A 22,927-nucleotide genomic window follows, 5' to 3' on the forward strand; every position below is an offset into this window, starting at 1 on the left:
CCTGTACTTGCGGGGAGACTCATGTACAGTTCGTTTGTTGCTATTAAACAAAGATGAAATGATTTTCAGCAAAACAAAGTTTTAAAATATACATTTTTTAAAGCCCCATTTGAATACACCAGCTTGCTATTCTTGCCCGAAATAAGTGCCAGTGAGTAAAATGAAGGCGATCAAATTACCCTCTCTCCACAGGCAAAGGGAGCCCTTTCAGACGCGCTTTGAGGCTGCCTGCAGTGGCCATCACCTATTGATAAAGCCTGCTTTATTTCATGGCTCTCAGCTCTTTTCTTTTCATGAGCACTAAATTCCACATCACAAAGTTAAAGAAAAAGTAATTAAGGAGAAGGATTAACGATTGATCAGCCTGGAAAATTAGAAGTCCATCTGCCCCCTCCCACCCCCATTCCTCCACCCCACACCTTATTTTTCAAATCAAGCCAGCTCTGAGTACAAATTAGAATAATCCTAGGGAAATTTCTGACTATTACTTGACCAGTTCAGAAATTACCAAGAAGAATGCCCCTGCACCCATTTTAATTACGCCGACAAAACAAACCTGTTCAAAGTCGGCGGCGAGGAGGTTTGTTGGACCTTCCACCTGTGTGTGTCTGGAGGAAGCTGTTCTTCCCAGGAAGCCCAGCCTGGGAGTGTATTTTGAGAATGTGCAAGGGGTGGAAACAAGCCCCACTCCAACGACTCTGTAAGAATGAAGAGCTAGGGCAGGCACATGTCTTGTCTGCGTTGAAATCCACAGATATAAGATCACCCTACTTCAAATTATCAGCCTATTATGTCAGTGTAGGAAACAAGACCTTTTCCTAGCTGCAGTCATCATCAAAACATGCAAATAGGTCATGGAGATCATTTGATAAAAAGGACAGATTATGAATGCAAAGCCAGGGTTCTATCCCAGAAGCACCTCCTAGCCCCACACACCGCTGAGGCTCAATCAAAGTTTACTATTAGACATACTACTTTTTAAAGGGACTTCTTCAAAGCTTCCACTTGATTCCTGCAATTATTTATGGGGAGAAGTGATTGAGCCTGCAATTAGCGAAATGAAAGACAAGTAAATAATTGCTTTTACTCACGGTTGAATGACGCCACCATTTCTCACACCTGCGAGTGTATCGTGTGCATGACTTTGAAATATGTACCCCAAATGTCACCATTAGGAAATAGTTGTTGAAGCCCACATGGGAGAACAAAGAATCAAGTGCAGGGTTTTGCCAGTGGGTACATAAAATGGGATTGGGCAGTGAGACAAATGTAGGCAAAATAAGCAGGCTACTTTTTGAAATGTGCCCCTGGAAAATCCAAGTTAGAATCATAAAGCATGCAAATATTTCAAACTAATTCTTTTCTCCTTGCAGTGTCGAGAAGGTTCTCCCAAATTCTGAGACGGCAAACATCACTAAATCATCTCTGCCAGGTAGCTGTCCTCCATTATGTGTTTTAATCACTGCTGAGTCATTGCAAATGAGGGGGCAAATCCACAAAAACAACTTCCTGCAGGATCTTTCAGGTTAACAGGGCACTCTCTCTATTATTTTTTAATTTCTACACATAAGGAATGAAAACATTAGCCAATAACTAGTTTCAACTAATATACAAAATAATTTCTGATATCAGTTGCCCCTTAACCTTTCAGATATGTTCTAGGTCCACAGTTCTGTGTTTCTCTTAATTATCCAGCCCAAAATGTATGTAGTGGTTGAATCAAATGATTCAAACAGATTAAAAGGATGATTTGTTTGTTGTATCATCTGAGTTCAAAGCCACATAATATATTCAATATTTGCCCAATTTTGTTTAGTTTTTTTCCAGATCTGCATTATTTTTAGCACAAAAGTGACATATGCTTGCTATCGAAAACATTTAAAAATATAAGTGTAGTAAGTAAAAGTGGAAGATCCCACTCCATGCCCCTATCAACTCTGTAGTTATAGCTTGATGGCATATAACTACATTCTATTAATTTTGCACTTTAATGAAGGGACTCTAAGTCTGTTAAGGCAACCGATTAACAATTACATTAAAATATTAATGACCTTAAAGCAGAGGTGGCAACCAGTGGCCACAGGCCAAATCTGGCCCTCAGATGTGTGGCGTTATTGTTGTTTGGTTTGAATATATTCAAAACAATTTTTTTCACATAGTCACTAACAGTTGGAACTGGGAGATGACAGCTAAACACCCACATTTTTCTGAAGAAAACCTTCAAGTGCTGACAACTTGCTCCCAGAGCCCCGTTTCCCCAGGACAACTGTCAGCTGCTGGGCCAAGCTTCTCCACAGTGGCCACCGTCCTCATTCCACCAACTCTCTCACACTTGGCCCACCTCACTCCTGAATGTCACCTGCCTGCCCCCTTCCTGTGTTTCTGTTTGCAGCCTCTCCTTTAAGGTGCTGTTGGTTCTGGGTGGGTTCAAGGTCAAGGTAGTAGGGAGGGGTTTCTAGTTAGAGGGGCCTGAAGGAGGGTCCTAGGCCAGGAACCAGAAAGTATAACACAACACCCACATATACCTCACTGCTCCTGTCCTGCCCCTGGCATGAACAGCACAGGGGATGATTCGGAGACCAGAGGGAAACTCGTCCAGATTCATGCAGGCTGCTACAGAGGCTACACCTGGGCATTGTTCTGGTGACGGTGCAGAGCCTGACAGATTAATGGGATTCAGGGAAGAAGATGAATATTGGCCTAACAAAGAAACACTGCCTTATTTCTGAGGATGCATGCCAGCCTGGCCCTCTGATTCTTTTTTCCAGCTTGGAAGAGTGGCTCTTGGGTCATATCAGGGAACTAGACATGGTTTTGGTGCCTCCCTCTGGGGATCAGACAATTTAGAGAGGACTTTGTCCCTTTAATGCACATGTAGATAAAAGCATCCACACCCATACCTATAGCCACGTGTTGCACAAGCGTGGGGGCACACACACACGTTCCCTCTCCACCTTCCGCACAAAAACAGTATGTAATTTAATCGGCAAATGCCCCATTTCCATCTCTACTGGACAGCTTTCAGACACATTCCCAGATCAGACAGAGGACTAGGGTTAAGGCTGGGAATGAAACACCAGCTAGTATTCCAGTGAGCTTTCCTAAACACACACACACAGCAAGTCAGACTAAACAATGTCCAACTGAAGACTCACCTCAAAACTTAGACCCAAGATTCACACATCCCGGCTCTTTCAGATACACCAGGTAAGTAAGCACTTGGCATTCCTATCTCAGCCATTCACTTCACAAAATCTTTTGGGTGCCTACTGTGTGCCCAATACCGTGCTTAGTGGTACTTTCCTCAGCAGGAAAAAAAATTAAAAGTGTTAAATGTTATGAAAGAAACAGAATGGAAATAGAAAATCACAAGGCATTCAGGTCCTATGTAGATAAAGTGGTGAGAGATGGCCTTTCCATGGGTGTGGCATTTAAGCTGGAGCGTACATCGTAGTGGGGCTGCTGGGGCAAGGAGGGAGAAGAATGTTCCAGCCAGCAAGAACACCATGTGCAAAGGCCTTGAGGTATCAACACAATCACTAAAGAGAAGCGATCGGAATAACGGTAGCCACTTTTATTGAGCTCTCTGCACTATGCACTGTTTTTCAAACACTATCTCAAGGAATCCTCAACAGCAGCCCTTCTTTAAGAGGTAAGCACTAAGGCCCTAAACACGATGGTGAGAGACACTATTAAAAAGCATGTTCTAGGCAGGGTGCGGTGGCTCAGGCCAGCAATCCCAGCACTTTGGGAGGCCTAGGTGGGCAGATCACTTGAGATCAGGAGTTCAAGACCAGCCTGGCCAATATGTCGAAACCCTGTCTCTACTAAAAATACAAAAAAATTAGCTGGGTGTGGCAGCATGCACCTACAGTCCCAGCTACTAGGGAGGCTGAGGCAGGAGAATCACTTGAACCTGGGAGTCAGAGGTTACAGTGAGCCAAGATCGAGCCACTGCATTCCAGCCTGGGCAACAAGAGTAAAACTCCATCTCAAAAAAAAAAAAAAAAAGCATGTTCTAAACACTTGCTTACAGAATTCACTCTTTGGTAAGCAGTTCATTTCATTGTAATAAAGTAGCTCACAATGCTTCTCTGAAGGAACATGCTCAGGAAAGAAAAAAAAAGGTAGGTACTATTATATCTCCACTTTGTAGATTAGGAGGCTGAGGTTAATCTACTTGCCTGCCCCAAATCAGCTGGTCAGCAACAAGGCCAGGATTTGAACTAGGTTATGTTTGAATCCAGGACACCTGACCTTTCCATTCAGTTGTTTTCATTATCATTAGAGATTCACCTAACTCATATATTCTACACCTTTGTGACCTTTAAAGAGTTCTACAATTATTTAACTAAGATTTTACTTGTAATTGGATGGTCTGGGTACAACAAGGGGTTGTCAGCATTTACCTTTGCCTAGAAATTTACACATATTAGGAGACTTGACAATGTCTTTGTGTATTTTAAATCTTTTTTTATTTTATTAAAAGACATTTTGAAAACATGCAAGTAAAGGAAATGATCCTAGATATATATTTTTCTTAGCTTTTCTCAGTATTGTTTCAACTTGATGATATTGTTCCAAGTATTGTTCCAACTTGTAAATTTAAGTTCACTAATGAGGGTTCCATGAAAAAGCCACAGCTTTAAAGAAAAAACATATATAGATATATATAATTATTCACACACTATACACATCCCTCCATCCACTAACAAACTACTGAGATGTATGGTATAGTTTCCCTTTTCCTCCAACCTAATTATTCATATGTGTTTTAATCATTATAGTTACATTTAAAAAAAGCAAAAACAGAAAACTAGAGCATAAACTGCTTCAGAATGTATTTATATGAAAAATACACACTTTGAAATTTCTGGGATTAAGTTAGGCCCAGGAGTAGCAAGAACACTTCTAAATCACAGCCTGTAGCTTCTCAGGGACTAGAGACACAAGGATAATTCGGCACAGAGCTCCCATCCCACAGGCTTACATCAGAAAGCTGACAGATCTCTGGGCTTCGTCCCATTGTTCCATGGGGTCAAGACCAAAGGGACTGGAAACAGCAGGGTTTGGTCTGGCCTAGCCCACCCTCGTAGTTTCTTGTAGAGAAAAAGAGATGTATGGAAAGAACCACAGGAGAAAACAGTGTCTGCGTCTTCCGAGTTACAGAGTCTTCTGGTGCTTTCCTGAAATTGAATTTCCCGGAATTTCAGGGTAGTTGGCAAAATACCATAAGCAGATGCATTAACAAGATATAAAAGGAAATACAGTGAAAGAGTTTTAACAACCCATGAGCTAATGAGTTGATTGGATTGGATTATAGGCATCTCGAACAGTGATCCACAGTGCAGACATCACGTTCCAAATGCTGGAAGACTGGAGGAATGTGGACCTGAACAGTATCACCAAGCAAACCCTTTACACCATGGAAGACTCTCGTGATGAACACCGGAAACTCATCATCCAATGTAAGCTGTCCCACCAGGGATTATTGTCCTGTTTTTGTTTTTAAAAGAAAGAAAAAGTGTCTTAGTAAATACCGAAGTGGCATCCCCACCCTCTTCTTCTTCCCAGCATCTCTTCCTCCTTATTGTTCCTTTTAAATGAGTCAGTCCAGAAGGAAGGGCTGATTGACTTAAGAGGACATGTGTCAACACTGCTGAGTAAAGAGTGTTCTGGTGCAATTGGGCAGCATACAATGTCATGCAAAGGGCCCCACATGTGACCTGAATGCCAGCCCGGGTTCCATGGAGGTGGCATTAAATATGAGAACAAAAGCTTATTGCCTCTCTCAGTGTATGTCAGCCTGGGGTCAGCTGGATATGCTGCCTATTTTTCATTTGAGGGTCACGAGTCAGCCCACCTATTGGTAGGTGAACCTTTCAATCACGTTAAATGTTTGAAAAGCAGGTGGACGGTATTTTACTTCTGTGAATATACGTTCATGTCCCGGTGAACAAAGACTTCCAACATGCAGACTGCAGGTATACTGCTCCAAATATTAACCCCATGTAGGCAGGATGTTTGCTCTTAGTACTAAAGCAATATGAGAAGGCCAGAGAACAACATCATTGTTAGCACATCCCTGCTATTCCTCAGATGCCCATCCCAGCTGACTGCCCAGGGCATCCCCCCAGCCCAATAACCCTGGATCCATAGGCGTCTACAGGCTACCTCCATAATTAGAGAACATCAGGTCAGGAAAGGTGTTGAGAGCATGCACTCCCATGTTCTCAATGGGGTGAGGCCCAGGATCCCAATAGTGACACTGCTTGGGGAGCTGCACAGAGGCTGTCCCACCAAGAAGAGGGGTCTTTCTGAAAGCCCCAAGGCCCTTCAGATTTCTTAGTATGCCTTCTGCACTGCTGTCTTGAGGGAACTCTATTCAGCTACCCAGTCTAAACTTGAGGTGCTTTTAAACAAAGTTCCCTAAGAGGGTCCTATTAGAGATCTCTTTCCCATTAAGCCCTTTTCAAAAGCAAATGGAACAGCCAAAATGTTTGAACATGTGGACCTTCCCCAGGGCTTCTTTCCTGGCTTAGCCTAAAGCTCACTCAGGCTGTTACTTCTTCCTTCACAGCTGCCCCAAGCCCACTTTTCCCCTGGTAAGAATTTTAGAGATCATCACTAAAATAATAATTCAGCTTACTGACTGCCTATTCTAAGCCAGCTCCTGTGTTAAATCCAACACATTCATGGTCCCATTTAATCTCCACATCAACCGCATGAGGAAGACACTCTTATCACCCCCACTTTACAGATGAGAAAACTCAGGCTCAGAGAGTTGGTGAACCTAACTCAAGGTCACGCAGCCACTAAGCAATAGAGCTGAACCCAAGTCTGGTCTCTCGTCTAGTCCCAGCTTCACCACCAGGCCATAGTGCTGCTCATATTGTATTCATGTGCAGAGGAGACAAAAAAAAAAAAAAAAAAGGAAATATGGGTGAGTTTTAGAGGTTCCAGGATCTTTCCAAGTGCTTACAATCATCCTTCCTGTTCTGCTTTTTCCCATTCCCTGATGGAAGGTCAACAGAAAGTATGGCCCTGCACACCCTAATGGCACTGAGGGTACCTTTGATCACTGTGCCCCTAGGAACTCCCAATGGGCCAGGCACAGAGCAGGTGTCCAGCAAGGTTCATGGAATACCAAAGAGATGAGTGGAAACCCAGAGTGAACCTAGTTCTTAGCTCTGCAAATCTTCCTAGCAGTGTTAGACTCAGTTCTCTTCCCACCTCAGCTCCTTTCATGAGGGATGAAAATGTGAACCAGACTCATAGGGAAAAATACAATCAGCATTGCTTGCTTAAGGGACCAGGTTCTGAGCCTTTGCTGGAGCACCATGGAGGTCACTGCTGCCTCTCTCAAGAAAGAACCTTCTGTGGCTTTCTCTTCAAGTTCCTTTAGGTCCAGGGCAGAATGGTGCCCTTTAAAGCTGTGACTGCATTCTTCTTCTGGGGAAGTAAATGCTGTGGTTCAGTTCAACCCAGCTAGTCCTTACTGAATGCCTGTCCTAATTCAGGTACTGTATTAGATGCTAGCCAAAGGGCAGTGAATAAGATGGACACATCCCTTCCCAACATGCAGCTTACAGTTAATGGTAAATAAGACCTCAAACATGTATTTACAGATGTGTTGCATCTTACCAAAGAGAACAATGTCATGCAATACAGTGCTGTGAAGGGGGAATTGAGGGAGGGTACCAAGCCTCAAGGCAGTCCAGCACATGTGCGTCAACCCTGTACCTCCTAACCAGACAGCTGGGAAGTCCCTGACACACAGGGAGTTGGACCAAAGGTCAGCTTGAGCAGGGCTGGGACAACTGTGTGCAGCGCTCTTCTTTCCTCACAGCCAGCTGACAAATCTGCAAACTCTTGCTTAGGGGGTTACCGTCACCTCTGTGATATAGATCTCGGCCGGCAATGCTCAGCTTACCTTAGATTTTAAAAGTGCACACTAGTACTTAAGCAAGCTGATTAGAATGAGTTATAATTGTAACTGCCCAACATCTGTTGGGCATCCCAGCCCCATGTCCAAGTTCCATTGGCTGGGATCCCTGGGGCTGGGATGCCCAACAGACCTTGGTTCAAACCTTGCTCTTACGCAGCTCTTACACAGCATGGGGCTGGGATGCCCAAAAGACCTTGATTCAAACCTTGGCTCCAGTGCACTGTGACCTTGGTTTCCATTTCTGTAAAATGGGACTAAGGTGAAGGGATTAAATGAGACTATCTGTGCCACATGCTTGGTACACAGTCTAGTGTTAGCATAGTGAAGTGGTTAGGAGGCAAGCCCTTGAGTCAGGATGTGTTTGAATCTTGTCTCTGCAATTCACTAGCTGTGAAAGAACAACCTTTGGAAAGTTACTCATCTTTGTTTGTCTCTGTTTCTTCACTTGTAAAATGGAGGATAATGGTACCAACCTCCATGGGTTGTTCATCCGTTCAGTCAACAAACATTTGAGCATTCTAGTGTTATGACCCTCTGGTCTCAGAATCTTACTTCTTGTAGCAAGCGTCAACTAAGTAAAATAGAGCAAAGTGTCCAGTCCTTTAAAATGAGAGAACAAAAACTGCTCAAATGAAAATGAAAGAAACGTATGGATCTTGAATTGTGGTTTGATTTATTGATCTCTGCATGCAGAAACACAAAAATGTGATGAAAAGAGATGTTTCAAACTAGAGATCACCAGAGCCATGTTTCTATTTTCTAGAGCATTTCATTGATTAAAAAGCACTTCCAGCCAGGTGCGTGGCTCACACCTGTAATCCCAGCACTTTGGGAGGCCAAGGCGGGTGGATCACGAGGTCAGGAGATTGAGACCATCCTGGCTAACACAGTGAAACCCCGTCTGTACTAAAGATACAAAAAAAAAAAAAAATAGCCGGGTGTGGTGGTGGGCACCTGTAGTCCCAGCTACTCGGGAGGCTGAGGCAGGAGAATAGCGTGAACCCGGGAGGCGGAGCTTGCAGTGAGCCGAGATTGCGCCACTGCACTCCAGCCTGGGGGACAGAGCAAGACTCCGTCTCAAAAAAAAAAAAAAAAAAAAAAGCACTTCCAGATTCAGTTATCTGACTTAAAGTGAAGACAGGTTGTAAAGTGGTAGGATTATCTCTCTAATGACGAAACTGAGGAGCAGAGAGACTGTTTCACTTACTCAACAAGTATCTATTAAGCACCTACTACATGCCACACAGAGAGGCTGCTTGCCTGTTACAGTTGTGGTCCAGAAACATTTGAATTATCACATGTGCCCTACCCTGGGCAGAGAGCAAGAGAGCAGCAATGCCTCACCCATTAATTCAAGCAACAATTCGTTGGGTAACAACTATGTCACAGATAATGCACCAGCTAATAAAGATATCAGACAAAGAACTAGCAGGGAGACACACATGCCCACCCAACTATGCCATAGTGCCATTAGTCATATAATAAAGGTAGAAAACCGATAATAAAGTGCTATGTGAGTGCAGAGGAGGGGTGATCAGTTCTGCGGGCAAGGGGCATAGAAGGTTAAAGGGATTTCATACCAGGGCCATTTCAGCTGAGACATGAGGAACCAAGTAGTGGGAAAAGCCTGAAAAAAAAGACTAAGGCTATGAAAAAAGCAGGGCTTGCTGGGGGAATGGCAAGTAATATGGGATAGCCACAGTTTAACATGTTCACAGGCATGGAAGATGATCTTGGAAAGGTAAGTTGGGGCATGTTTTATAAAGTCTTGAATGCTCTGCTAAGACCTTGGAGTTTTATTTATTTAAAGTTTTACTTTATTCAAAGTTTTGTTCCTCTGTTCTTTTAAGACGTAGCTCTTGTTAAATACAACTGCAGTGATGTGTGTGGGGTTCTCCTTTGTTTGACAGTATATCAGGAGTTTGACCACCTCTTGGAGGAGCAGTCTCCCATCGAGTCCTACATTGAGTGGCTGGATACCATGGTTGACCGCTGTGTTGTGAAGGTTGGTAAACCGGCGCCTAGGGGGCAGCCTTGGGCCCTGCAGCCCACCACTGCCCTCTGTGAACTTGGCCAAGACAAAGCCCTATGGTGAGCTATCTGAACAGGGTTTTGAGGAGAGGCCCCAGGAGGTGGAGGGGTCAGGAGGCAGGACTCTTGAGTCTTCCATCCCTGATTCAACCAGGTCAGCATCTCTTTTATCTGCTGTATACACTGAGTCTTGGCATAAGATTTCATTTTTTAAAGTATTTTTGCTGCTACAAACAAAACAAAAACCATTGCTCCATCGCATTGATTTTGAAGACCATAAGCCTTCCTGTCATTTTTCTGTATTTATTTATTTATTTATTTATTTATTTATTTTTGAGACCGGGTCTCACTTTGTTGCCCAGGCTGGAGTGCAGTGGTGCGATCACAGCTCACTGCAGCCTTGACCTCCCCAGGCTCATGTGATCCTCCCACCTCAGCCTCCTGAGTAGCTGGGACTGCAGGGGTGTGCCACCATTCCCAGCTAATTTTTGTATTTTTTGTAGAGATGGGATTTTCGCCACGTTGCCCAGGCTGGTCTCAAACTCCTAGGCTCATGTGATCATCCGCCCACCTTGGCCTCCCAAAGTGCTGGGATTACAGGCGTGAGCCACTTCGACCTCATTTTTCAAAGAGACAGTAATAAATGAAAGGTCAAGTTGACCATCATTAAAGCCATTCACTTTCTTGTAGGTGGCTGCCAAGAGACAAGGGTCCTTGAAGAAAGTGGCCCAGCAGTTCCTCTTGATGTGGTCCTGTTTCGGCACAAGGGTGATCCGGGACATGACCTTGCACAGCGCCCCCAGCTTCGGTAAGGCCACCCCAGCCCTCCCCATCTCCAAACGCTTCTTCCTCTGGGCTCCGTGCATTGAATCTGCCACAGTCTAGCTTGCTGTTTCTGCAAGGTCATCACCCTGAAACACATCTGTTCTGGGGAGACATGACATTGTTAGGACTTTCAGGGAGAGAGATGGCATTACATGCTAAAAGTGGAGTATCAATCTGAAAATGAGTGGTTTTGCCCACAGATAGTACTATCTGAGCTTAAAGAAGAATAAATTGCAGTGGCTGTACTCCCCATGCCTAGATGTCCCCAGTGATTGTGCTTCCAAAGCACAATTTCATAGAATCCCATATTTGTGCACTTCCTGAGACTGGGCACATGAAGAAACTTCTGAGTTTGAACACTTGCAAATGGCTTGATTGACCATACTCTAGCTGTGGGTAGATGACCTTAAGTTTTCTTTAAAAATGTACTCTAGTCTAATCCCTAAAAGAGGGCATTTGCATTCACTTTCCCTTTTGTTTCACTGACCCTTTAAGTCTTCATCACCTCCAGGAGATATCCCCACCTTAAGTCTTCATCTGCTGCTTTCTAGTATAACAGGGCTTGAAATCTCTGCCCAAAGGTACTGATAACAGTCTCTGCGGGCAGCAACCTGATTACTGAATCGGGGTGAATGTTATGCTACATTGTAGGACAGTTTTCTACTTTTCACCAGAAAGAAAGCAATATGTACTGAGTCCAGGTCATCATTGGCAAAGTGAGATGGGACTTTTAGGCATTATCCAGACATTTGAAATCCCAAAACATTTTGGTTTCAATTTTCTAGGCATTTCGGCAAAGGGGCATTGGTAAATTTTCTGGGTAATTGCTTCAGTTCTCTATTTCCCTTTGCAAGTAAGGGTTGTGATTTTGTTTCTCATTATCTCCAATTAAGCCAATCAGCTCTGGGTTTTGCTGTGGGTTTAATTTGACACTTTTCCATCTAGCTTTTTATGGTCTTGTCACCATTTTCCAGTTGTGCTATACAACAAAGTAAATATGTGGGAAAACAAAGAAGGCACTATTTTTTCTAAACAGCCCTGTCCATGAAAGACAGTGTTTACCCACTTGGAGAAGTGTTTTGTTGTTCATTTCTTTAATCTCAGCATTGGAAGGTTCTCTGAACCTGCCTGCACCATGGCTACAGATGGAAATTCTCTTTGAGCTATATATGGAAATGCTCTGCTGACTGCTACCTGGGCAGTGCCATCAGGCATGGCATTTTGATGACTTCCAGTTCAGCACAGTTAGTGTTAGCACATGTTACCTCCAGCTCTGGAAAAACCATTCACGCAGAACTGTTTTCCCTTAAGTGAACTGTTGGAAAATATTTGAGATTTTTTCATTGCTTCCAAGTCAGAGAATCAACAATATCACACACAAACACACGTATCCACATCCACACAGCGAGCATCCTCTCCATGCTTTATCCTTTACTCTTCAATTTGCTTATTCTTAAACCGACCACGTATGGTAGCAGGTGCCTTTCATTAGACAGGGAAAGTAATTCCCTTGCAATATTCTTTGAAATGCATCTGTGCTTACTAACAGTCAATGTAAAAAAGAAAGTTTGAGCAGGAGAATGATTAGGCTTTATGAATGGGTTGAATTTATTACTAAGAAATATGGTTCCTTGAAATGTGTTTCTTTTTGAACCACACACTCTTTTGGGATAGATATACTGGAAACTCAGGCAAATGGCAAAAAAAAAAAAGATGATCACAATTCACTTAGAAAAGGAGAAAAAGAGATATTAACCCAGTCTCAGTTTTACAGTATTTTTCAACCCTGAGTGGGTTGAAATAATACGTGTCTCCAAGTCCATTTAGCAAAGTTCCTGAAATGGCCCAGCTCATCTGACTCATTGTTGAATTTTGCAGCTTGGGGTGACAGGCAAGTTAAAAGAGTTTGCGGCAGACAAAAGCCCAGCTCCCCCTTTCTGCCTGTATATGTCAAAGACCCAGTTGGTGGTTGTGTTTGGGTCATGTGTTCCCTGTATGAAAACAGCTAATTAGGAAAAAGAGCCCTCTGTTCCTTGGTACCCTCCCCCAGCCACAGGGGCCAGCTCTATATATCTTATAACTCCCACATGGTCCTTGTCGCTGTGAATGGGTACAGGGTTTGTGTGTCAGCGTAGCAGGCTGACCATTACAATGATCGTGTGGAATATCACAATGATCCCGTAGGGGACTCTATCACCTCTTCCCAGAACAGCTTCTTTCAAAGGTAGTTGACTCCTTTCTTCTCCTTAATTCCTTTTCACTCTCTTCTCCTTAATTCTTTTTCACTGAAAGAACCTATGCTGTGAACTAAAGTAGCCAGACTTTCTTTCTTTGCTGCAAGCAGTGTTTCTAGCAAAATTAGTTAGCAAAGGTAGGCTATCAGGCAAACTTTTAGTCCTAATGAAGCTGAGCAAATCAAAGTTTTGTTTTTAAAAAACAACCATCTTTTTAGTCGACTGATCTGATTTCAGTTCCTAGAGTACCTAGATCTCAAGTTGGTGCCAGTGCCTTTACCTTTTCATTCTGGATTTTCACCAAATGCCTGCTTATTTCACTGTTATGAACATCTGGAAGGTAGTAATAGTTCCCGGAAGTACTCCAGCATAAATCAGTTTAAAAAGCAGCCTGGGTGTGACAGCTGAGGGGCACAATTGCACAACACTTCCACAGTTTCACTTTTTTACACACCTGTTGTCTGACCTAGCATCAAAGCTCACTCACTTGGGCAGGGCTGGGGAGATCATGTGGGCATGTGTCAGGGAGCGGCTCCCAGAACAAGTGGCCATGACCAAGCCTTCCCAACTGCTTCTCTATGCTTAGATGGCCTGGCCCAGCTCTCTTTTAGGCAGAATCTGCTAAATTGCAGGACCTTAATGTTCGCAATGTCATTCAGGCCCCCACCAAGCACTAAGAGACAGGAATTGCTTTCCCTGTAGTCAGGAGTGGAGGTAAAAACCCAGAGAAGAGAGGACTTGCGTGTGGACTCAGAGAAGTGGCAGATTGAATTCAACCCGCAATTGTTCCCATGCTAAAGCTGGAGTTTTTTCTGCCATGCTACACTGCCACCACCTCATTTACCTTTCTTTAGGTAAAAGAAAATTAATAATAACAACACAGCAACAGGTATTGAGGGCCAAATATACTTTAGACATTACATTTTCTCAATTACTTCTCACACAACCCTGTGAGGTCTGAATAACTGCCCTCAATATGACAGACGAGGAAGCTGAGGTAGTACTTGAAGGATTTGCTTAACATTAGAAATAAGAATGAAGCAAAGACAAGATAATGATGACTATTATAAGAAATATTTTGGAAGCACATACTATCATTGAATTCTTGCATTAACTCTGCAATGTAGGTAATAATAGACACTTTCTAAAGAGGTGAGAAGGGAGCTTGGAGAATTTCCTTGCACAAGGTCAATGCAGCAAATGTCAGAATTCTGTTTCAAAATCAAACCTGCCTGACCACAAAGCCCATTCCTTTTTGATTATCACAATTAAGACAAATACTCTGGGCTCAGATGCACAATAGAGCTAGAAAAATTTATTTAACCCACATTGATGGTATTAATATTTTTAAAATATCCATGGATTAAGATTTAAAAATTTAAAGCTATGAGAGAAAAGAATAATTATTAGACTGCCATGAGCAGTAAGAGATGCCAGAAGACAATGGAGTAATATCTTTTAAGTGTTGAGAACAAAGAACTGTCAACTATTATTCAAGAGTGAGGGCAAAATAAAGACATAATCAGTTATACAAAGACAGAATTTGGCACCCACAGATCTTCACTTAAAAAAACAACAACAAAAAACTATTAAAGGATGCATTTCAGCTGGGCATGATGGCTCACACCTGTAATCCTAGCACTTTGGGAGGTGAATTCCCTGAGGTCAGGAGTTTGAGACCAGCCTGGACAACATGGTGAAACCCCGTCTCTACTAAAAATACAAAAATTAGCCGGGTGTGATGGTGGGTGCCTATAATCTTAGCTACTCGGGAGGCTGAGGCAGGAGAATCGTTTGAACCCAAGGGGGCAGAGGTTGCAATGAGCCGAGATCGCACCACTGAACTTCAGCCTGGGCGACAGAGTGAGACTCCATCTCAAAAAAAAAAAAAAAAAAAAAAAAGGATACATTTCAGCAAGAAGAAAAATAAAGCCATAGCTGAGGTCTAGAATACAAGAAACAACAATGTTCTAGTTATTGTTGCCATTGCTGTGTAATAAATTACCTAGGCTTAATGGCTTTAAGACAACCATTTTATTATGTTTATGGATTTTGCAAGTCAGCATCATGTGCCAGCTCACAGTTCCACCTGCAAGTGCACCAAATGTGAAGTCACTTTGCTTTTATGATCCCTTCTTAGATACAGTGTAACTTTCCTCATACTCTATTGGTCAAAGGCAGTCCCAAGCCTACCATGGCTCAAGGAGGTGCACAGATCCCAATTGTTAATGGACGGCACATCAAAGAATTTAGGGACCCTGTTTTAAGATGAAAGAAATTTAAAAATATGTAAACATATTTAATTAACTATTGAATGTAATTTAAAAACTAAAAACTAATTTGTATATGTGTTTTAAAAAGTTAAAAATAAGTTCTAGGTAAAACTATAACATGGAGTAATGAGAAGAGAATCTTCAAGGAACAGTTAAAGCATGCTAATGTCTTTGTCTTTTTTAGGAATACTAAGTAACTTTAGGCTTTGTTGGAGAAATTTATAGTTTGGATTTAATAAATGTTTAGCATATATGTTAATAAATTAAGGTATCATTACTAAAAGAACACAATCATGATTTATGGAGGAAAATGGAAGAATATGAAAACTTAAGAGATAAAACGTTAAATGGAAAAGAAGAATTGAGAAGATAAAAGAAGCATAGAAAATGGATGGTAAATGAAAGCACAAAATAGGATGGTAGAAATAAAGACCAAATGATAATCACAATAAAGGAGAAAGTCTCTTCCTTCAAAAAACATTAGGCATAAATGTTTTTATAGGCAAGTTTAACTAAACTTATAAAAAATATAAAATCTTTAGTTTATGAAAATAAACATGAAAATCAATATTTCAGAGAATAAAAGAAAAGAAGAGGCTAGGCGAAGTGGCTCACACCTGTAGTCCCAGCACTCTGGGAGGATGAGGCAGGCAGGCAGATCATGAGGTCAGGAGTTCGAGACCAGCCTGACCAACATGGTGAAACCCTGTCTCTACTAAAAATACAAAAATTAGCCAGGCATGGTGGCACGCACTGTAATCCCAGCTACTTGGGAGGCTGAGGCAGGAGAATTGCTTGATCCTGGGAGGCAGAGGTTGCAGTGAGCTGAGATCGTGCCACTGCACTCCAGCCTGGGCAACAGAGCAAGACTCCATCTAAAAAAAAAAAGAAAGAAAAACAGGAAAAAAAAAAAGAAGGAAATTTGTTTTCAGTGACTGCAAAGGTTAGGACATCCTGGCCCAGCCTAGGATGTCTGATCTCATTGTCCTCAGTGCTGCTTTGCCCACCTCATTCCCTTCAATAAAATGGTTTGACCTGCCCCCGCAAAATAAGGAAATGATTGTATTCTTTTAGTAATGATACCTTAATTTATTAACATATATGCTAAACATTTATTAAATCCAAACTATGAATTTCTCCAATGAAGTCAAAAGTTACTTAGTATTCCTAAAAAAGACAAAGACCTTAGCATACTTTATTCCTTGAAGATTCTCTTCTCATTACTTCGTGTTATAGTTTTACCTAGAACTTATTTTTAACTTTTTAAAACACATATACAAATTAGTTTTTAGTTTTTAAATTACATTCAAAATAAAGAAATATACAACTCATTTTACAAAGCTAACATAATCTCAATTTCAAAATCTGGCAAGAAAAGCAGAGGAAAAGAAAATTATGACTCAACCACACTTTTTTTTTGAGACAGAGTCTCACTCTGTTATCTAGGTTGGAGTGCAGTGGGGCAATGTCAGCTCACTGCAACCTCCGCCTCCCGGGTTGAAGCGATTCTCATGCCTCAGCCTCCCAAGTAGCTGGGATTACAGGTGTGTACCACCACGCCCAGCTAATTTTTGTATTTTTAGTAGAGATGGGGTTTCACCATGTTGGCCAGGCTGGTCAGGAACTCCTGACCTCAAGTGATCCACCCACCTCTGCCTCCCAAAGTGCTGGGGTTACAAGCGTGAGTCACCGCACCCAGCCTACACACATTTTTTTCATAGGTGAAAAAAATTGTAAATAAAACACTAGCAGATCAAATTTAGTGGCAAAAATTTTAAATCAATATTAGACTATGCCAAAAATCCTAGTAGGAAAAATTACTAATTAACATACTATATTAAGAAAAAGAGAAGAATCATAAAATCATCATTATAGATACAGAGAAAAAAAGCATTTGATACATTTCAGCTCTCAGGTATGGTTTTTAAAAAACCTTTTAGCAAACTAGGAATAGAAGGGAATTTAATATCTTAAAGGGCATCTACAAGTCTGCAGCAAACATCACACTGAGTGGCGAAATGTTAGAAAATTTCCCATTTCTATCATAAAAAGACAGGAATGCCTTCTAATATGATATCTAATAAATATGTACTGGAGGTCCTAGCCAATGCCTTAAGAAAAGAAAATGAAATAGAAGAATTAGAAAGGAAAACACAAAATTGTCTTTATTTGTAGATGTCATGATTGCTGGCAAAAGAGAATCCACAAACTAATAGAACTAGTAAGAATTCAGTCAAGTTACTGAACTTAGTTTTTTTTTTTTTTTTTTTTTGAGACAGTCTTGCCCTGTTGCCCAGGCTGGAGTGCAATGGCACGACCTCAGCTCACTGCAACAGCACGACCTAGGCTCACTGCAACCTCCGCCTCCTGAGTTCAAACCATTCTCCTGCCTCAGCCTCCTGAGTAGCTGGGATTACAGGTGCGCGCCACCACACCTGGCTAATTTTTTGTATCTTTAGTAGAGACGGGGTTTCACCATGTTGGCCAGCCTTGTCTCGAACTCCTCACCTCATGATCTGCCCGCCTCGGCCTCCCAAAGTGCTGGGATTACAGGCGTGAGCCACCGCGCCCAGCCCTGAATTCAGTTTTTATAAAATCATTGGCAATCTTAATTTCACTAACTCGAAAATATAACTTAAAACATACACACTCACAGAATTCATAATAGCAAAAGAAACTAAAAGGTACCTAGAAATAATTCTAACAAAAAATTGGTGGTGATTACACTGGTGTTCATTTTATTTTTCTATGATGCATATTTTTCATAAGAAAAATGAAATGCTTTGATTCTACCAAATGCAATCAACTATATTACCATATAACAATAACAAAATAAAATCTCCTTTTGTCTCTAATCCTAATGCCTTTTTCCATAACAGGCTCTGCTGCTCCCTAGCTCTGTGACTTTAAGCAAGTTATTCAAGCCCTCTGAGCCTTCATTTCCTCATGTATTAACTGAAGATAATACCTTCTTTGCAGTGTTTTTGAGAAGTTAAAAGAGCTTACTTAGCGCGGTGCATATGGAAGCAGTCAATGCTTGCCTATTTGATTCATACATCTAACACATATCCATTGAGTCTCTATTGTGTGCCCGGCAATGTTGTAGTCACTGGGTATAAAGCACTGGTCAAGACAGAAAAATCTCTGCAATACAGAGCTTACAATCTAGTGGAGGAGGCATGCAATAACAATTAAGTTAAATACAGGTTATAGTATTTAACTTTGATGGTGAGAAATGCTAAGGAGATAAGTAAAGTGGGATGTTCGCTGTAACTGCCTCTCTCCTCTTGTCTTTGGTGTCTCTCTGTCTCTCTCATCAGTCTTTCTGTATCTCCTTTTCATTTTCCTGTCTTCATCGATATTCACTATCCTCATCGCTGTGACACTCTGGCACTGAACTGTTTACTGCCCAATAATCTTAATGATTAATTACTGCCTAGTAAGAACACTTAACTTCTGTGGAGTCTGAGACTGAGCTTTATGCCTCCTTTGTACTCAGAGCACTTAGCACAATGGTAAGCAGGTAGCAGTAGCTCTACAAACTCTTGTTGTTTGAAGGATCAAAATTTAGAATGGAAAATTAACAGACTAACTGGTAGCTGATCAGAGGCATTAATGAAGAGAGCTTGAAGGCCCATGTCAAATCCTCACTTTCCCTAAAGTACCGGCTTCCAAGTTCAGCTCTGATGTTTTCTAAGAGTAATCTTAGGCAAGTTTCTTCACCTCATCAGATCTTTGTTTCCTTGTCTTATAAAACAAGAGGATGGTATAAAATGATTTCCAAGGTGTTTGTTCATCCTAAAACTACTGGCTTGGATTTTTATCATCCAAGCTTTCCATGCTAATTCATTATTTCATAGTAGATTTCTCTCTTTCTATTCATGTTGACTTTAGATCAACATCCCAGCAAATAATTTCTTCATTTTGGAGACCCTTTCCTTATTTGATGCTATCTTTTGACTTGTTTGAACAAAGATGTTCAAACAAACAAAACATGAACAAAACATGAACAAAACAATCATGAACAAAACAATCTATGAACAAAACAGTCATGTCATGGGATCTTAGAACACAGCAGCAAAAGGGATCTTAGCGATAATAATAATAGCTACCAATTATTAAGCATCTAATATATACTTTTCCTCATTTTAGTACTTCTGTAATGTACATTTTACTGTCCTTTTAGAGAGCTGTAGCACATAATGATTGAAGAGCAACTTCAGAGTCAGACAGTCCAGGGTTCAAGTCTTGGTTCTGCCACTTAATGACTGTGTGACATTAGACAGCTACTTTACCTCCCTAAGCCTCACTTTCCTCCTTTGTAAAAGGAAAGTATCACTTATCTCACAAGGTTGTGATGAGGATTAAATGCCAAAATAAATCTCCGGTGGTTTACACAGTGGCTGCCACAGAGTCAGAGGTCAATAAATGTCGGATTTTGTTTTCAGTATTTATAAGGATTAGGGAGGGTAAAGTCTAAGCTACTAAGTGGCAGAGCTAGGATCTCAACCTGGGCAGTTTGATCAACAGCCCATGTAATTACCCACACAGTGCTGTACCTCCTCAGTGGTTCATGGATCTCATTTCAGAGAAACAGTTGGAAAGTTTAGTTTTAGAGACTGCATCTCACAATGATTGAGTAGAACCTGGACTCTGCTGAATACCAAATGGCATTGAAAAACAGACATAGTACTGGAGATGGAAGAAGGATGTGAAGGAGGTGCAGGACAGTGGACCTTGGCCTTGAGCTCTGTGGGAACAAGGACAGGAGTTTACAGCAGGCTGTAGAGAGAGGGGGTCATGTTCATGACCTGCTGGGCATCTAGTGGCCTTACAGTTAAGCCAGGGATTTTCCTCTCTAGCCTTTCTAGACCAAAAGAATTAACTGATCTGAGATGAAGGGTGTGGGTGTATACAGAAGCCAGGCGCAGTTAAGGAGAAAATAAATTTCACCAAGGAGTGCTCCACAAGCCCCCAACTAGCCTCCATTACCTTATTTCTGAGACTTGGAGAGACCTAGCTCCCAGCTCAAGTGGCCCCTGTAGGGGCCAAGTCACTTATGCCATCTGGGCCTTATTTTCTCATCTGTGCTATGAACATATTGAACTAAATGACTTATAGGGGAATGGGAACAGATTATGGAGCAAGACCAAACTGAGGCAAATACCTACTTGATTACTAATGAAGAGACTCATTTCCTCACCGGTAAGGGAGGATAATACCATCTACCTCACAGTTTGTTGTAAGGAAGAAACATATGTTCAGTGCTTAGCAGAGTTTTTGGTACAGAATAAACACTCAATAAACAGTAGATGTGATGATGATAATAATGGTGATGGTAATGATCCATGATGAAGATAGAATGACAAAAAAAAATAATGCCAGAGAGTCCCATAAGGTCTCTAAAAGGCTGGGTGTGGTGGCTCATGCCTGTAATCCCACCACCTTGGGAGGCTGAGGTAGGTGTATCACCTGAGGTCAGGAGTTTTAGACCAACCTGGCCAACATAGCGAAACCCGTCTCTACTAAAAATACAAAACTTAGCCAGGCGTGGTGGCACGCACCTATAATCCCAGCTACTAGGGAGGCTGATGCAGGAAAATGGCTTAAACTAGGGAGGCAGAGGCTGCAGTGAGTCAAGACAGCGCCAATGCACTCCAGCCTGGGCAAGGGAGTGAGACTCCGTCTCAAAAAAAAAAGTCTCTAAGAAAGCAAACTAGAAGGAAATGGGACAAAAGCAAACAGTATACTGGTCAGCTTGGAGAGAGGTGAGAAGTTTTGGACATTTTAAAGGGACTGCAGGATATGTACATGGAGATGTCCTATTGGGACCTGGAAACATGGGTTGGGAGATGAAGGCTTGGCCCCTCTCTCTGACCCTGGATCCATGAGGCCTTGATTACAGTAGACATTAATTGAGCCCCTACCGTAGGTGCACCATTCCACTGTGCATGGTAGCAGCATGACATGCAAAAAAGCTTGTTTTGAAATAATGTATTATCTATTAATCGTGTCATCTTGTATAAGTGCTTCGCCTGCAAAATAAGAATAAAAATACCCACCTTGCCACATGGTTGTAGTTATTAAATTAGAGAAGACAAGACTTTGAGCACAGAGACTGACATACAGGAAAGTCTTTAAAAATGACTGTTCACATTCCCTTTTACAAAATAATCTACTCTAAATTGAAAAATGAAGACCGCCACTTGAAAAGACCAACTATTTTCAATGAATTACCTTTTCTAAGAACCATATGCTAAATGAGGTCTTGAAAACATTTAGGGAAATAAGTAAATAACTTGTTGCAGATTTAAATTTTCAAATTGGCTCCTAGAATTATGTCAGGTACATTAGTAGATAGCAATAGAAGGCAAAGTCCCTGCCATGGACATACTTAAAGTCCAATTGGGGGAATAATATGCTGGTGGAAGAGATAAAAGTGAGAGACACTATGTTAATAAATGCTGAACAGAGTGAGGGGTGCTCACATGAGGATGAGGCCAGTGGGTGAGAGCTCAGAGATGGCTCAGTGGGTGCCATTTTTGATAGTGTCATACTAATATAACTTCAGCAAGGAAAAGATTCACTTGCCACAAAGTGTTAATGACACTTACCTTATGCCAAGCACTAGGCTAAGCTGAGGATACAGCCAAGAACTGCAACCTCTGACCATGAGGAGATCATAACTGAGTGGAAAATTAGACTCTTGAGCAGACCATTTAGAACACTGTGTAACTTGTGCAGTTGACCAGACGGAGGGGGCATACATGAGACAGCACGACTTCCTTTCTGTTTGATCCTTTTTTTCACCAGGGTCTTTTCACCTAATTCACTTAATGTTTGACGACTACGTGCTCTACCTGTTAGAATCTCTGCACTGTCAGGAGCGGGCCAATGAGCTCATGCGCGCCATGAGGGGAGAAGGAAGCACTGGTAAGCCAGCATTTTCCCGGGAATTGCACCACGTGGTAATGGTATTTGTATCCTTACTTCTGTGCTTTATGTTTCTTTAACTCTGTATCTCAAAGAATTTAGTTACGGTGAACAGGTTGAGTGGTATCAAACCAATCATGTCTTTTTCCTCTTTAAAGTGGGCATGTGGGCTGGGCGTGGTGGCTCACACCTGCAATCCCAGCACTTTGGGAGGCCAAGGTGGGCAGCTCACCTGAGGCCAGAGTTCAAGACCAGCCTAGTCAACATGGCAAAACCCCATCTCTACTAAAAATACAAAAAATTAGCTGGGTGTGGTGGTGCACAACTGTAGTCCCAGCTGCTCAGGAGGCTGAGGCACGAGAATCACTTGAACCCGGGAGGTGGAGATTGCAGTGAGCCGAGATTGTGCCACTGCACTCCAGCCTGGGTGACAGAGCAAGTCTCCATCTCAAAATAAGTAAATAAATAAATAAATAAATAAATAAACAAACAAACAAACAAATTAAATAAAGTGGGCATGTTTATATACGGAAATTGCCTTGAGTGCCATGATGGTGATGGGAAACCATTGAAGAGTTTGACAAGAGAGTGACATCACACAGATTAGAAGAATATTTCACTTTTTAAAGTCTTTTAGAGACACCTGCCTTTACATTTGGTTTTAAAAACTTACCCTATCTCTA

General features: G+C 41.8%; 1 protein-coding gene and 1 long non-coding RNA gene across 12 annotated transcripts in view; one reads left to right on the forward strand and one right to left on the reverse strand.

Moving 5' to 3' along the window:
* Positions 1 to 22,927, forward strand: part of RFX4 (regulatory factor X4) — a 178,211-nt gene that overhangs the window by 126,842 nt on the left and 28,442 nt on the right. For all 10 annotated transcript variants that reach the window (XM_054527588.2, XM_054527589.2, XM_002823686.5 and 7 more), the window contains 5 exons: positions 1,374 to 1,432; positions 5,324 to 5,468; positions 9,859 to 9,953; positions 10,670 to 10,787; positions 22,125 to 22,244. In XM_054527588.2, coding sequence (XP_054383563.1) covers positions 1,374 to 1,432; positions 5,324 to 5,468; positions 9,859 to 9,953; positions 10,670 to 10,787; positions 22,125 to 22,244 — 537 coding nt within the window. The remainder of the gene's footprint in view (positions 1 to 1,373; positions 1,433 to 5,323; positions 5,469 to 9,858; positions 9,954 to 10,669; positions 10,788 to 22,124; positions 22,245 to 22,927) is intronic.
* LOC134759452 (uncharacterized) overlaps positions 1,834 to 22,927 on the reverse strand; it is a 61,647-nt gene continuing 40,553 nt past the window's right edge. Inside the window, exons 2-3 of one of the 2 annotated variants that reach the window (XR_010135678.1) lie at positions 4,991 to 5,496; positions 4,275 to 4,643 (exon numbers count right to left, since the gene is read on the reverse strand). This is a non-coding gene — a long non-coding RNA (uncharacterized LOC134759452). Of the gene's footprint in view, positions 5,497 to 22,927 lie in introns of both variants that reach the window. The other variant, XR_010135677.1, reaches the window with a different exon arrangement.

Source organism: Pongo abelii, chromosome 10 (genome assembly GCF_028885655.2).
Source record: "Pongo abelii isolate AG06213 chromosome 10, NHGRI_mPonAbe1-v2.0_pri, whole genome shotgun sequence".
Lineage (NCBI taxonomy): Eukaryota > Metazoa > Chordata > Mammalia > Primates > Hominidae > Pongo > Pongo abelii.